Here is a 16,373-nt window from a genome sequence, read left to right on the forward strand (position 1 = left end):
CAACATTCTTTTAAAACTGTGTCTTTTTCTAACCACAGTAATTTCTGCAGTTCCGGCAGGGGAGGGGGTATCTGCTTAAGTCACCTTGGATCTGGGGAGAGATGAAGCCAGGAGTGGGGTATTCAATGCCAAGCTACACTTCTGAAAGTCTACTTCAGTGTTGTGCATTGAGGCAAATGTAGTGGATGCTGTGGCTAGCTCACCTGTGCCTCTGAGAGCTCTGCGGTCCAGTAGCATTTTTCTCACTATGCCAATGCTTCTGTGAAAACTGGAGTCCCTAGAAAAAGTATAGTCATGAAATAAAGGTCAACTTATACACGAAGAGGAGCAGGCATCTATGGGAATCCACCATTCCTGAAAAGCTATAGTTGGTTAAAAAGCATTTTAGGACCCTGGCAAAAACAGAACCAGAAAAAAAAAATACTATAGCTTATGATATTTTTTCAATTTGTACATTTGCATGTTTTCATTCCCACCTAAGAAAGAAAAATCTCACTAGGTTTAGTTTGGGACTCTGAAGTCAGCCTACTGAGAACCCTGTCCAGTTTCTATCCGTGGCTGTGATTGGTGGAAACTGAGTAAGAGTGGGTTGTGACGCCGAGGGGCTGCGCCTGAGGAACTGTTTGAGCAGAGGTTTCATATGCACGAGGAGATGCTGATCAACAGAGCATAATATTGTATTCTGAAGTGTGTGGGGAAAGCAAACTTAATTTTTCTTCTTTCTTCTCTCACAATGCACCGCAGCGACTGCATTTGCCTCCAGACTTGTCAGACACAGTGAGCCGTTCGCGCAAACAGGATCTGGCAGAAGCCGCCAAGCAGCGGGGCCCAGGCTGTGGCATGATGGCCGGAGGCGGGAAGCACCTGGACTTCTAGGGAATCCTCCTTAGTGACTGCATGCGGAATTACCTGACACCTAATTATGATTGCAAATAGCTTATGTAAATATTTTTCTTAATGATTTGACCCTCCAGTCTTTCAAAAACACAGGATTACAAAATGGAGCCATCATTCCTCAGTTTGGATTGTTTCACTGTTTGTTTTTTCCACCGATTTTTGTACAAAAATAATACAGCAGAAATACTGTATTTGACATTTAGCTGCTGTTGTGTATTTTAAAAATACTAATTCATTTTTAAATAAACACCCAAAAAAATACCTCAAACCTGGTGTGCTTTAGAATCGTCCCTGGTTTACGTGGACTGTAGCAAGGGGTGATGATAATATGCGTGCTGCAACCCATAGATACAGAACGGGAATTCAAGCCGTGTGTGATACATTGCTCTGTTTTTCTGAAAAGGTCACCAAAAACTGTTAAGACTTTTTTAAAAGAATGTTTTGTTTGCTAGTATATGAAACAGTTTGCATTGGTGCATCCTGTTGTTTAAAGTGGCAAAGGCAAAAGTCATATTTGGGGGGTTTCGTCTTACTTACCCCACACAGTAGTACGTGCGGAACCTGATGGACTGCACAAAGCAGCTGGGTAGACTGCTGATCTAAAGTTCTAAATGACCGACATCAGTGCTGTGAAATTATGTCAACAGACAAAGTTCAAAATGGAAATTCAAGCTAGAAGCTCCACTGATGCTGGTGTCCCAGAGATGTCCACAAAGCCCGGTGAACAGGTTCTATAATGCGGGTCTAAGACAGAGTGGAAAACTGAACCGAACTCAGATTTCCATTGTGTCCCCTCAACCCTTTGTTAACGATGAGCATTGGCTGAGCATGTTAATGAGTCTCTAACATGGAACGTGTCTTGGGAACACAGCATATGGACCAAGTTTTCCTGTAAGACACTAGGGTTTGGTGCTGTAGGTCTGTATTCTTGAAGGGTCTGACAAACCGTAGGACAAAGTGAAAGGTAAAAAGCCCCCGGCATGTATTTAAAGACCCGAGGTTTTTCAAAGATGTTTAGCATCTATTGGCAGAAATTGAATTTCCAAAATACATTTTCAAATAAATTAGAATATTTTGAAGCACCTTTAACTAACATCTTAAGCAGCTTCCTTTTAATATACCACAAATTATACTCTATTTGCTCTTGACAACATTGTAGAAAACAAAGACTAGGTCTTTAAAACTGTCTAACCAATATGATGAATGTCAGTCACTTAAAAAAAAAAGCCCACTGTAGCATAAACACAGACTGTATACAGCTCTTATTCAGAATTAGAATAATTGAATCAATGGCAGTGATTTGCCAGGACGTCAATCTCTCCATCATACCCTGTCACTACCAGTTTATTTTTTGTGATAAAATCAAAAAGACAACTATTTTGTCACCACGACTTCATTAGCACTAAAAAAAAATCAGGTTGATTTTTTATTTTTTTTAGAATGTCTGATTTATTTTTTTTTATCTCTTTTAATTCTAAAGACACAAATTCTTCCCCATTTTCTTTTCAAAATAAAGTTTCAGAATTGATCTGTCAGTTAAAATTAAAGGGCTTTTATGTTGAGGAGAGGTACTTTTAAGATTTAAAACAACTTCAAAAAATTGATTTCCTCCATCGATAATCAGTCAGGTTGCACGGTATCCATAGAAGCCCGGCCGTCCTCTGACAGACTGTGAGTGTTTGACTGGTGTAATAACTAACCTTCCTCTTACCCTGCTGAGAGTCATCCCACACACACCACAGCACCTTCACATGGCATCTGACGCTGAAAGGAAGGGCGAGGCCATCGCATAGGCAAATTGCTTATGAAATACTTCATAAATCATTGGTCTGCTGCTTGGCTACGACATCTATAAATTTAACAGTCAACTGTTAGTAGGTATGAGCTTTACAAATAGACAAATTCCCTAGAAATTGAGTAAGCATCTTTGAACCCTTAGTTTAGAGAGAAATGAAACTGTTTGAACTCTTGAGTAAAGAGAGCACCTGGACTTTCCAGAAGCACTACATCCACTGCTTTGTTTCTCCGGTTCCCTCAGCACATTTTAATATGATAATAATAAGGAAGAAGAAGCTGCTATCGTAAACAGCTGTACGGTGCTGGGTTGTGTTTTCCTCTGATACAAACCCATTCTAAAAATATGTTTTCCTTCATCTAGAGATTATTTGTTCTCTATTACCCCAACAACTTCCCACATAAAAATATTGCTCTTCAAAATACAAACGTCAATATATGTATATTACATGCCACTATATATATATATATGCATGTCCTTCTGATGCATTATAAAATGTATACTCATATATTTTAAACTCTCTGGAATATAAATACTTAAGAACACTGTCAAATAGAAGATCTATAATATTCCTATATCTTTTCAGTATTTCTAGTGTGTGAACCCCAAACCCCTTTCTGGTATTCATTCTTGTGCTAGATCTGCCTTTCTTTAACGTGAGGTAAATATTTTGACTACTATAGGTTGCTCAGGCAAAGGGCTCTGAGACCATCTGCATTTTTTGTGAATAGCCACTAAGCGAGATCACTTTTCTTATTTTTTACTTATTCTTTAACACTACACCCAGAACCTTCTAGTACTAACACCAGAACAAATGAAAATGCTTCAAAAGTAAGGGATATCCTGCTGTTGAGTCCCTGTCTTTTAATTTTAATGAATGGGACATACACATACACCTATAGCAAAGGCGTGTAGGGAAACCCATATCAGTTAAGCCCATTATTAATATCATCTCTATGACATCATATTACTATATTTCCAAGATAGTCACCATCAACAGTATTCGAATTAAGCAATATAAGCCCCAAAGGTTTACACTTTAAACCTGAAAAATGAGCAAGCACTTTATTCATCTATGACCAAGGCAAAAAAAAGTCATTGAAAAACAGAATAATGTATATTTGCCATCTATAGAGACCACGACCTCAAAACAAAACAAAAAAAAATCACTTTTTCTTGAGAATATTAAGGCCCAGAGCACAAAGACATGAATAGAGATAGTCAGTCAGTGCCATCCTGTGACCGCAAACGCTCACAGAACAAAGCAGCTAAACGCTAACACCACACATGGAATTTTTAGGAAACTTTGCATTTGTGATGTTTCATTTAAGCAGGAAGAGGAGGTGATGTGAGCAGTTGTTCACCACCGTGTAAGAGTTGTTGGAAGGTTCGTCCTGGTAATTTCATTGCGGTGCAAAGCACAGTTATTTTCACCTGGAATAGCGGTTCTCAACGCGTGAGTTGAGACCACTTTGGGGGGTTGAATGACTTTTTCACAGAGGTCATTCCTGCGTATCAGATATTTATATTACAGTTCACAACAGTAGAAAATTACAGTTACAAAATAGCAAAGGCCATAAGATTATGGCTGGGAGTCACCACAACGTGAGGAACTGTATTAAAGGGTCGCAGCGTTAGGAAAGTTGAAAAACACTGACCTAGAGTGATTCAACTCTGATTCCATTCACCTGATGTCCCTAAGTTAGTCAAACCTTGAGATAAAGCGTAAGCTGTTCACACGGAGAATGTCATAAAATTTGGCCTTCATCCTGGAAAATAGCACTAAAACACCCTGCAAGATTTTCCATTGCGAAATCTATAAACATATCCGTCAGTAAATAAACAAATGAAGATAATTATTGGGAGTCAAAAACCAGTTCCCGGGCACCGGAACCACACACCCTGGGATACAGACAGCTCATCCCTCTAGGGTGCATGCGGGCAGAAGGCAAGGCTGCTGCTCTCATCCTGCTGGACCCGAGGCTTCCACAGCTGAGCATCTCTCCTTCAGAACATACCAGGCTGTGCCACTGCACCCTGGCAATCCTGACCCTCTGAGGACTTGTATACGTGCCCAGCTGCACACATCCAGAGCCTCAGTCCTCACATCACTCCCAGATCTGACACCCCGAATTCCATGTGCCATTCTCTGTCGTCTGTGTACTCTCCTCAGCAGGGCCAGGGGCCAGCACAGACTGCCTGACCCCAGCCCAAACACAGCCAGTTAGAAACTGCTTTTTTTTTTTCCTGAGGAAGAAGTAAGCCAGCCAGGAGTGGCTGCAATGCAGACAGTCCTTCTCTGACAGTTCCTTCAACACACATCCCTCGGGGAATGGAGGCTGCAAAATGTCAGGAGGCAGATATGTCTGCAAGGGCGATTGTACCAGTAGTATGTGTGTGCCAGCAGGCGGTGCAGGCTGACACGGACAGTGATTACAAGCGCACACACAAAAACAGCAGTCCAGTTGGGATGGCATCTCTAAACATAAAGCAGTTCTGCTAGAAGAAAATGAATAGATCTAAGTCATTTGCTCGTAGGTGATAGCTTATCTACCAAATGGGAGATGTCCAAATCCTCAAATCATGTATTTTTTATCATTTCTCTTTGAGACTTAAAAATATGTATATATCAGAATTTGAGTCCATGGAAGTGTGTACCCAGACATTTCTCCATGTATGAATATTTTTAATCCAGACAGTCAGGAGCCCCCCCCACACACACACACATTTTTTCACTGCAGTTCACTGAAGAAAATATGTCTACTTTGACTTAGGTGTTGCCCAGAGCAGACAGAAAATAACAGGCAGGCCGGCCTTTTTCTACCCAACAAAGGCTTATTTTTTTCCTTCCATCCACCACTTGGGCTCAGGCACTCCTGCCCTGCGTGCCGCCACTTTAAACATGATCAGATCTGTGCTTCTCTGCAAATAACAACTGACCAACAATAGGCCCTGCTTCGTAGACTTGGGGATGTTTGGCTTCAGCTGCCAATGACTGAAGGCCTTTAACTCCCACCGGCCAGTCACAGCCTGTTTTGTTGCTGTCTGCTGATGTGTCTGCGCTCATTATTTCTTGACACGCAACATCCCCCCTCCACCCTCCAACCAGCCACAGCGGCACAGAAAGCAGGACTCAAATGGGAACAGCTGTAGGGGTTCAGTGGGAAATGGTGCCTCTTGTGCAAAGAGGACAGAGACAGGACAGGGAGAGGTGATATCTGAGAGGGGCAGCAGCTTTCTGAGAACCTTGTTTCAGAACTCAACCTTTGAATATACTTCAGTGAAATTGTTGTGGAGATTGACTGCCCAGTTTGAAATGCCAGCCTCAGTTCAAAACACGATTCCTAGGGAATCGTGTGTTGCAATTTTAAAAATTATTTCTACACTTTGAGCTCTTAAATGAAATAAATGGATAAATTGGAAGGACTGCCATTTTCTGTACATGTTGTAGGATGCAGATCCTCACAGCTGTGAATGTTTTTTTTTCCTGATATATAGTCAATTTCTGGTGTCTGTAAAAATTTTTTCCTTGAGGACCGCCAAGTTGTAAAATGGAGTGTATAGGAACCTAACCATTGACTGAGGATGTTAACCTAATGTGGAAACAAAATTTGTAACACCACACTATAAGGTTAAAAAGAAAATAGTGTAATAAAGAAAATACAAAGGCTTTGGCATGGTTTTTACAATCAACAATGGTTAATTTTGATATGTATTTGTGAACAACTTCAAAACACTTAGGTTTAAAACTCTTGCAAGCACTTTTAATTGATTAGGAATGAATTCTAGATGCACAAAATGATTGGACTGTGAACAGTAATACAGCTATATCTAAGAACAATTAACTTTTTGCTGGCCAAGAAAGAAACAAATGATTGCATGAAAATGTGTATAAAACATCTATAGAGTATTCTTGTCAAATATAAATGAAATTAACTTTATTATAGAAATCATTCTGAGGATTTCTAGGGAAGACAAGTACTTACATTTTGACATAAAACAAATTGGATTATATCGAAGACACGTTCTACCTTTTAGCTATCAACGTCCCCTTGAATTTATATCTTACCCTTTTTGCACATAAACTTCATCTGTTAACAACCTTTGGAAAAACCAATGGATATTTCTTACATATATCTAGTGTGTGTTGTTCCAGGTTTAATTATATGCAAAGGAATGATACAAACTTGGAACATCAGTCCATAAACTATGAACAGATGGGTAGAAGTATTCGATATATCTTGATAAAACTCTTAAATCCATGGCAAATCTTGTCAATCATGGTTTCCTTTAAACAACCACATGAGCCAACACAGATCCAAGATCCATCTCTTCGTTATAACATACAAATGCCCATTTACAAATAATACACCAAAATTAATAAAAGTTTGGATACCAAAATGAAGATTTGTTCCAACTGATACCGCGCCTTCTGTATGCAAAGGTCCTTGTTTCTAGTCCATTCCCGGGCTCCGATACAGGACACAGTTGCAAAGTGAAGTGCTTCTAACAGCCATTTCTCTTTCCTGAACACCCAACTATTGTGTCCACATAGTCACTGACTGAGTGAACACGGTTTCCTCTCTCGATCACGCTCTCTCTTTACTGTAATCGGGGCCAATACTGAGACATGTCAGGTTCACTTCCGGGAACTTGGACAGGAACTGACACTCCAGGGGAAATGAGTCCTGTAAATGAATAAAGAAAAAAGAATAGCCACAAGGGTAGACTCTAAAGATGGCGTGCGTGCAGCATGAACACACAGACTTTCTAAAACCCCTGACACTTCATAATACTTCTTTTTTACTTTACATTAAAATAAAAAGCTTTCAATCATTAGAAAGAAAAGGAGACCTTCAGAAACTAGAGACTATGTTCCCACATACCTCCTGAAACCCAGGTCAACCTCCCCCACATTTAGAAGTTTCTCAGTACAACCATCTCTGGAAGACTTATGTGGTACCTCTCCAGCTGGCATCAAGAAGCTAGAAGATGTATAAGTCTTCCAAAAATACCCACATCAAGCTCAGTGGACCCTCTCAACTGTCCAGCTCAGGCCAAGATGTCTTCTGAAAATTTGATCTCGGGCCTTGTCGTCATACACGGTTTCTGTGATCACATCCACCACCATGAATGACGTCTCTTTTCTCTATATGGTGTCAACTCACTAACTTAGCTGAAATTCCCTTTTCAGTCAGTTTTCTCTAAAGGCAAGAGCAGTAAAATGTTCACCATGCCCTTTAATGCAAGGCCAGAGGTTTCTTTTCAAGTCACCTGTAGAACAGTTGAGGTGATCGATTGGCCAAAGAAACCCGGTAGACCCCTCTGTGCAACTACAGAGAGCTCACCTGTTGAAGTGGTCCCCGAGGTGCCCATGGGCTGACTGTTCATGTGTGTTTGCATGTGCGGAGGGGTGTAGGTGTCATAACTCCGCCCATTTACCGAAGGGCTGGTGGGTAGCATGCAGGAGTATGAAGAGGTCTGACTGGGGACTGGGGGCTGCAGAGAGAAAGAGAAACCTGTGATTACCAGAACCACATCACACAGCCCCATCCTGGGGTTCCTGCTCCCCAGAGCCTCTGCCAGCAAGCCTGGTCATTACTGATGCTTCCTTGGAAAGTACTAGAATTCCATATAATGAGTCTAAGCTTGACCGTTCATCATCAGTCACCACCAGAACAAAGCCACCTGTGTGATAAGTGTCTAGAACAATAAATCCAAACACGCAGTCAGTGTTGGCAGTGTGCACTCTTTTACCTCGCAGGGGTTCCTAGCACAAACCTAGAGCTGTCTGAGAATGCTAAGATCCCCAAATTCCCTAGTTCAACTTCGGGGAAGAGAGCAATAGGAGGAATCAGGGAACTCTGGGAACCTTCCAGTGCTGAACTTGGACGAGCAGAGTTTTGTTTTGTTTTTTCAAATATTCAACCATAGTGGAGTGAGGTTAAAGAGGTCAGAAGTGTCAGCGAACGAATGTAACTTAAACATGACCTGAGAATTAACTGACTAACCCCAAAGTCCTGTTTGAGTCACATCCATAAGATGTGTTGCTGTCCTCTAAGCATTCAAAATGGAAATGTTGAGGAGATAAACTTCTCTTGTAACTAAACAAGAAATAAAGAAATATGCAGAGCCAGGATAATCCCCCCTGGGAGCCCTCATAGGTTATCTGAGGTCAGAAAACTGATGAGGTGAATCGGAAGCCCAGTGTCAGCAATAACTGCTCTGCATGTGCTTGACACCCCAAATCCTCATTCACAAAGACTGGCACCCCCATATCCTCATTCACAAAGACTGGCACCCACTGAAGAAGGCTCAGAGGAAGGCACCCATTCTTTGCAAGACAGAGGATTTTGGTCAACAAGATGAAGCCACTGACAGAGAGACCACCCCTCCCCATTCCAAAACTTAAAGAGGAGTTTTCTCTGAACTGTAAAACCACAGATCCTTTTTTATTTTTCTTGTTCAATGGAGCCATTTACCTTTGTTATTTTTCAATCTGTATAATTTTTGAAAGTCAATGTTTGAAATCAATCAACCCAACATATTTCTTTATATGTAGAAGCAAGCTTAATGCAATCCAGCATCTATCTAATTATTCCATTTTGGTTTTGCATGTGCACACTATGTCATGCTCACAGACACCTAGATGTTGCTATAAGATATAACACCACACGACACAGCGGTCTCATTAACGTCAGATGCTCATGTCAAGTCTAAAAAGGCAGGCAGGCACAAAGGGCCCTGCCGGGATTTCAGCCTGCATTTATTTCTACTTCCTGCAATCACTTCCTCTAGGCAACCTGACTTCTGGAAAATTCCAGGTTACAGCAATACTAACTAATGGACTGTGGGTCCCTTCATGTACATCAGTTGTGCTATGGCCAATAAAAAACCAAATGAAATAGACGAGAAACATGTGAATGAATACTCTAGAGTTTTCTATCTAGCTGTTCCAATATTGGTCTGAAGACTGGGAGGCTTCTATTTGGCTGTTATTTGAATTCCAAACCTGGCAGAAGATGTTCAATGGATTATAAACAATCTGTGTAACCCCAGGACTGTTTCCAGCATTGACTCCTGCCACCACGCTCATACAATCAGGCATCTCTATCTAATGGTTGTGCAATCAGGAGACTTAGAAATGCTGATGCAGAAGACCCATCAGAATCCCCCCAGTAAGAATCCACCCAAAGGTCTAGTACACCCCAGGAGCCCTGTACATCCACCATTAGAAAGTGCCAGCTGAATCCAGGACTGCCTAAGAGCACAGGCCAGGGTACCAAACTGAGAATACCACCAGCTTTCTAGGTAGCAAAGATTACCACCCACCTACCACATCATCTACAGCTGATACACATTACATTTCAAGCCAACGCTTTCTAGTACATGTTTACTTTTAAATAAACAACTAGTTTTCCTATTTTAGTAAATGTCTTTCAGTGTGTAGAGAGGAATCTCTCTTCTCAGCCCCCCTTTTTTTCTTCCTCACTAGTTTCTGACATGGACCAAAAATAATCATCAAAAATACTTCTGCTGATTCTGTGTTTATTCATATGAACACACTAACATAAACATGAAGTTTTTACATACTAACATCTTAGTACCTTATATTATGCCATCATTATTTCCGCTTTATGGCACAAGCTTCATTGGTACCCGAAACAGACTCCCACTGCCACCCAGAATTACCCAGCTAACATGATGATAAAAGGCACATTAACTTGACTGAACAGATCGAGTGTTTGTTTTTCGAGGGCACGAATCAATCAGTCAATCAATCATCTCAAAGAGATTGGATTGACTGTCTCAGAGTTGACTGGTCAAGCCAATCACTGTCACAAGAAGGACTCCCAAGGGGGTAAATGCTGCGGATGGGGTCTGCAAGCCCTAACCCATTCTTGGTCCTGTGCAGCAGGTGGCCAGCCTCTCTTACTTGCATAGGCAGGTTGTTTGCCATGGTGAAGCTGGGCATCGGTGGCAGAGCACTGTACGTGTTGGTGAGGGCAGTGTCCGTTCGGCCCAACATGGAGCCTGATGTGAAGGAAGAAACTGTAGAGAAGACAGAGCGAGAAAAGAGAGAAAGGGAATGTCATTTCAGGATGAGCGCCCAGGGCAAACAGATTTAAGTAGGTTTCCCAGTAGTGGACACTTGAAGTTACCAGGCGTGGTGGGCTGTGGAATCGGCTGGTAGACACTGGTGCTGAAGCTGCTGCTGATAGGAATGTGGCTAGGGGTATTGCTGGCCTGTCTTCTCTGGTTCCTCAGTTTCTCTTCTCTTCTCCATTTGGCTCTTCGATTAGAAAACCATACCTGGAAATGCAGGGAACAGGTTAGCCCTGCGCTCCCTACCGTCTCCACCACAAACAAAAACCCTTCCATTTCCACTGTGCCTTAGGACAAGTGGGTCTTTGCAAACTGACCCTGTCACTAGTTATAGAAATGACTGTTATACAAGCAAGGCAAAGAATAAGACTCAATGCATAAAAGTCACATAGTCCCTAGGTACCTGTATTCTTGCTTCAGGTAGATCTATTTTGGCTGCTAGTCTTTCCCGGGCAAACACGTCTGGATAATGGGTCCTCTCAAACTCTGGAAGAGTTAATCGGTTTTATATGTTATTCCAGAACTACACAAAAACATTTGAACCCTGGATCAAACTGGCTTATGCCACCCCACTGCCATCTCCTCCAACCAATTTCCCTTCAGATAACTCTACAGTGTGTTGACTGTGCTTGCGAGAACTTTCCCGCCAGAACTAAGTGAAGTTTTCTTTGGAACGACATTCAGTGAGTGTTGCCATCTGCACCCTGGGACAGCCAGAACATCATTTTCTTTATTATGTCAGAATTTGAATCTTTCAACTTACTGGTATGTGAAAAGAAAGAAAACGCACGTGGATATACCCCCCCCCCCGAAAAGATGTGCAGAGGGGAGGGGGAGACAGAAGAGGAGGAGGAAGGGGGGGGTCAGTCTTTTATGCAAAGGACCCCTGCTAAATTTAGCCCTTTGTGCTGTCTGGTGTGGCATTTACTTTGACTTAAGACTTCTCTGCTTTGAAAACTCCCCATCACCTTTCTCCAGAGCCTCAATCTGCTCCTGGGTGAAAGATGTTCTATTTCTCTGCAGCTTCCGCTTCAGCTGGAGTCGCATTTGAGCCTCATCCGAGTCTTCCCCATTGGAACTGATGGAGTTGGTGTTCTCTCCCCCTCCTTCCTGTTGCTGGCAGCCATCTGCAACAGAAAGAATAGGACAATAAGAGAAAGTGGAACGACACGGGGGGCTCTGAATGGGACTTGCGATAGTTATAAACTCCAGGGACTGGGCAGTCTGAGTCCCCACAAAGCCTCGCGAAGGTAATCAGGGGTTAGCCTTCCGGAAGGACGCTGTCACCTGAGTCCTTTTCCTGTATGTTTTCATCGAGAGGAGACCTGACCGTCCTCTCACAGAGCAGCGTTTCTTGGAATGACAAAGCAATCCAAAAAGTTTCCAGGCAAAAGGATCTTTCACTACTGACTCCCCACAGGCCCGCACCCAGTTCCAGCCCTGCAGAAAGTACTTACCTATGGCTGTGTTGGGGAAATAGAGTGATGTGCAAGGTTTCAGCTGATCTATAATCAGTAATTCCTATCTAATCAATTAGATGTTGATAGGTTTGTAGAAAATGCTATTAAGAAACCAAACCAAGCTTGTAATCTTTAAAAAAAAATATTTATCTAGTTTTTATTTGAATTCTGCACAGTCAATTTCATTTTAAAGGTTGTGAATTTAGAAGTGCTTGCATTGTTCTGCAGTTTTATTCAACCATTGTGTGAGTGTGTTTCGCCTTGACACCTATTACGAGCACAGCTGTAATTATATCATCACCAAGAACAGGCTATAATTGCTGAAAATGGAATTTTATATTTAGATAAAAGGACTGTCCATTCTTTGTAATGTGTTGCACCAGAGAAAAGTAAGATTTCTTTTAAATTTTTAACGTGTAATTTTAAAAAAGAAATCGTGGAGAGTTCACTAACTAGCTAAATATGCTATGCCGCAGCTGAATCCTCGGCCTATCATTTAAGTGGTACATTTTTAATTAGGGCATTTCCACCACTTTTAATGTAATTTCTATCATTAAACAGGGAAAGTTTCATTGTTTTCCTTTGCGCTTGGTGGAGAGATGTGCACTTGGGCTAGCTGGCTCTGCGGTGCACCTTGCCTGCAAGAAGGCAGCCTGGGAAAAGGAAAGGATTCCGGCCCTGGCTGGGCTTCCCAGGGCACTGAAGGCTGAGTCTTGGGTCCTGAGGCCTGTGGTCCCTACGGGATACCAACAGGGACTGTCCCCCTCCCCTCCCGATCCTAGAAACTTGGCCAGTTTTGGGGGGAGGGGCCGCCAGACCTCTGTGGGAATCGACTTGGCCAGGAATATCATTTATAACCAGGAGACAATAGGCAGCGCCTTCAAAGAGTTCAGAGAATTGTGACAGGATCTAGTGGGATCTTTTCAGAAACTTTGAAATGTTTTAAAACCCCAACTTTCTCCCCCATTTAAACAGGCGGATTCATCGGCACTGGCCACCATATGGGCCCTTGGAGATCTATTGAGATGACCACCAACACTTGAATAGCGAGGGGCTGCTTTTCAGCACCACACAATGCCCTGCGAGTAAGGGAAACTATTAAACTCCTGGGGCAGGAGCGTTGGCAAACTTTCGTGGGCAGAATTTTGAGGCCACAATGAGCACGGACAACAAAAGGATTCTCTTGAGGCGTGCAGCGGGCCACATTGTGTTACAAGCCGCCCAGTCAACAGACTTTTCAGCGAAGTGTGTTAACCCTTCTGCACTGCTGTCATTAATCACTGTCCGGAGAACGGGCGCCTCGGTGCTATTTAGGGCGCTTGGCTGGGCGGAGGGGGTGGTGATGGTAGTGGATGGGGGGCCAGGGCAGGGGGTGGAGGGAGGTGGAGAGGGTGGACGGGGACCAGAGTTGGGGCTGAGGGGAGGCCGAGGAAGAGAGGCGAGAGAGAGAGAGAGAGAGAGAGAGAGAGAGAGAGAGAGAGAGAGAGAGAGAGAGAGAGAGAGAGAGAGAGAGAGAGTAGGGAGGGAAGAGGAAGAATGGCTTTGGGGGAAGGGCGGGGTGGGGGTGTTCCAAAGAGATGTTGGCCAAAAGGTATAAGAAGGGACAGCGGGGAAAATGTGGAGAGGAAAAAAGAGACTGGAGGGTTGACTGAGGTGGGAGAAAGCGACGAAAAGGAGAAGGAGGGAGCGTGTATTGGTAAACAAGCCGCAGGCGTCCTGCCCGACGTCAGATGGGTGGGGGAGGGGAGGGTCGCTGCTGGAGGAGACACGCCAAACTCACGTGTAGGGGCACACAAGTGGCTGTGCTAATTTGCTGCCCCAGGTCTCTGGAGAACTTTTTAAAGTGTTTTTTCGGGGCGGGGGGCGGGGGATGAAGATGGCCTGTCCCTTTTATTGTCTGATTCAGTGGAGGACTTTTTTTTTTTTTTTTTTAAAGCCCTTTGGGTCTACTAGAAAAGTCCATCGGTTACTGCTTTTGGAAAACACAAACACAATCCGGCCTGGTCACTCACACCTCCACCCAAAAGAAAATCCCTGGACCCACCCCTGTCCCTTCTCTAGCATGTTGTATCTTGCCAATTAAACAAAGCTGGGGGTCTCCCTCAGACGATGCCTGCAGATAGCATTTATCTGTGTCTTTGACGGCACCCTAATTTTAAAGCGTAGGGATTATATTCATTGCCCTCCAAGTTCAGGCACCACACACAAGCATGCATTGAAGATATAAGCCTAGGGCCTTCACTGACTTGGGGAGTGATATGTAAGGAGAAAATTAAGCATATAAGAACAGGAAAACTGCATTTAATTTTTTTCCTTTTCATATATTATGAAATATGTGTATTTTATATTTTATGTATTTAGTTTAAGTGGAATCAGAGTCAATAAGGAGAAAATGCTGCAGCCACCATCACCACCACCACCACCGCCACGTCTTAACCAAGTCAGAGAACAGCTGAAAAAAATACGTTCATTACTCAAAAATAACAGCTGTTTGCAGCCAGGTGGCTGAGTGGTCACTTAGATAGAGCTGGGGTTTTTGTTTGGGGTTTTTTGTTTTGTTTTGTTTTGTTTTGTTTTTCTTTTTCTTTAGTGGCTTTACCTTCCACCCTTAAATCTTTTAAGAAACTAAAAATAGAAGTTAGAGCTTTCTAATTCCCTACAAGATAAACCTAAGTGGCAGACAATTAAGATATCTCCTTTAAAAAGGCGTCCCCCTCCTAGCGGCGCAAAGAAGGGACCTTCAATGGGAGCCGCACACCTCCCTGCCTAATCCGAGCAGAGAGTGAAAGCACCTTCCATTATCCCAGCCCCAAGACCATCTGACGCAGGCGATAGGATTTGGTTCCTGGAAGAAGAAGGAGAAGGGAGAGAGGGAGAGGGGGAAACAGAAAGAAAGAAGAAGAAAAAAAGACGCTGGGAAGTAAAATCATTCTTTAGTTTCTTAGGGTCTTAATCAGTGAGGCGGAAAACAAGCAAGAAAAGATAGCAACGCGGTTGCGGAACCTTTTCAGCTCTGGAGCTCGAATCAAAACATTGAAGCATCTGTTGAAAGGAGGCTGACTAAATCCTATAGAGGGCCTGGGTATTATGGGGGTTAGGGAGAGGGGAGGAGATGGGGAAAAAGTGTCTTCGTGATCCCTAAAACCACCAAATCGCTGGAGAATTGGGGCTGGATAGAGTCATCTTGTTATTGTCAGCCCTCGTCCTCAGGATTTTATTCGCCGCCGCGTGGCGTAGATCAGATGGAAACCATATTTGTCTCCCTCAGAGACCTAACCTCTCCTTATGCTTCTGGAAATGGACTCTTTAAAACCCAAGATCAGCATCTCGAGCCGAGAAAGAGGGCCGAAAAAGGAGGGAGATGCTCTTAGCACCAAAAGGCCAGAGGAATCCCCAGGAACTTAAGCCTCGCGAACAGACACTCACCAACAGAGCCAGAGGTCCCCACGCCCAAGATTCTAAGCTCCTTCGGAGCCACGCTCCCTCCCCACGCTGGAGGCGGGGCAGAGAGTCTTGGGGGAGGGGAGCACTTAGATGGGGGGTACACAGGGTGGATGGATTCTCTAGTAACTAGCTGCATTAAGTTAAAAGTCCCTGAACTAGCGCCACCTCTCGCCCCCAGTGGTCACCACCAGGCCCTTACGGTTTTGTCTGCAGCTCCGCTGCACCCAGAAATAAAAAAACTGCCCTAAACAGGCCGCGCTACACCTCCAGAGGAAGCTTCTGCCCTGGACTTTAGTCTCAGAAACAGAAGGGGATGTCCATTCCCTGATCCCCAAGCAAAAGTGAGCCCTAAACACCAGGGAGACCCAGGGGAGGCTTCTGGCCGAGACACCTTCGATCTAGTGGGCGGGGAAGGGGTCAGCAGGACTCCGGGGTGCTGGGGGTGGAGAGTGGAAGGTCACCAGATGGAATTCCAGCTTCGCTGGGGTGTGTTCTGTGGGTATGAGTGCGGGAGTCCTACACCTTCAAACGTCAGGCGGCGCAGGGTTGGCTACATCTTTCCCTAGCTGGTCTTACTGGAGACCCGAGAGAGAGGCCTGAACCTGTGAGTTTTCGGAGCTCCAACTATCAAGGCTGCAGGTTCGAGGTCACGTGAGCAGGGTCACCCAGGG

At 43.7% G+C, this 16,373-nt stretch overlaps 2 protein-coding genes across 8 annotated transcripts in view; one reads left to right on the top strand and one right to left on the bottom strand.

The window, feature by feature from the left end:
* Elp4 (elongator acetyltransferase complex subunit 4) overlaps positions 1–1,157 on the top strand; it is a 214,517-nt gene extending 213,360 nt beyond the window's left edge. Inside the window, exon 10 of the mRNA XM_057780320.1 lies at positions 745–1,157. Within this exon, the coding sequence (XP_057636303.1) occupies positions 745–876 (132 nt within the window). The 3' untranslated portion in view covers positions 877–1,157. The remainder of the gene's footprint in view (positions 1–744) is intronic.
* A 5,223-nt stretch (positions 1,158–6,380) lies between these two features.
* The window catches only part of Pax6 (paired box 6), a 28,489-nt gene continuing 18,496 nt past the window's right edge, over positions 6,381–16,373 (bottom strand). For 6 of the 7 annotated variants that reach the window (XM_057781535.1, XM_057781536.1, XM_057781538.1 and 3 more), the window contains 6 exons: positions 11,767–11,925; positions 11,202–11,284; positions 10,855–11,005; positions 10,629–10,744; positions 8,041–8,191; positions 6,381–7,380 (listed from right to left, as the gene is read on the bottom strand). In XM_057781535.1, the coding sequence (XP_057637518.1) occupies positions 7,295–7,380; positions 8,041–8,191; positions 10,629–10,744; positions 10,855–11,005; positions 11,202–11,284; positions 11,767–11,925 (746 nt within the window). In that variant the 3' untranslated portion in view covers positions 6,381–7,294. The remainder of the gene's footprint in view (positions 7,381–8,040; positions 8,192–10,628; positions 10,745–10,854; positions 11,006–11,201; positions 11,285–11,766; positions 11,926–16,373) is intronic. The other variant, XM_057781540.1, reaches the window with a different exon arrangement.

Source organism: Chionomys nivalis, chromosome 9 (assembly GCF_950005125.1).
Source record: "Chionomys nivalis chromosome 9, mChiNiv1.1, whole genome shotgun sequence".
Taxonomy (NCBI): Eukaryota; Metazoa; Chordata; class Mammalia; order Rodentia; family Cricetidae; genus Chionomys; species Chionomys nivalis.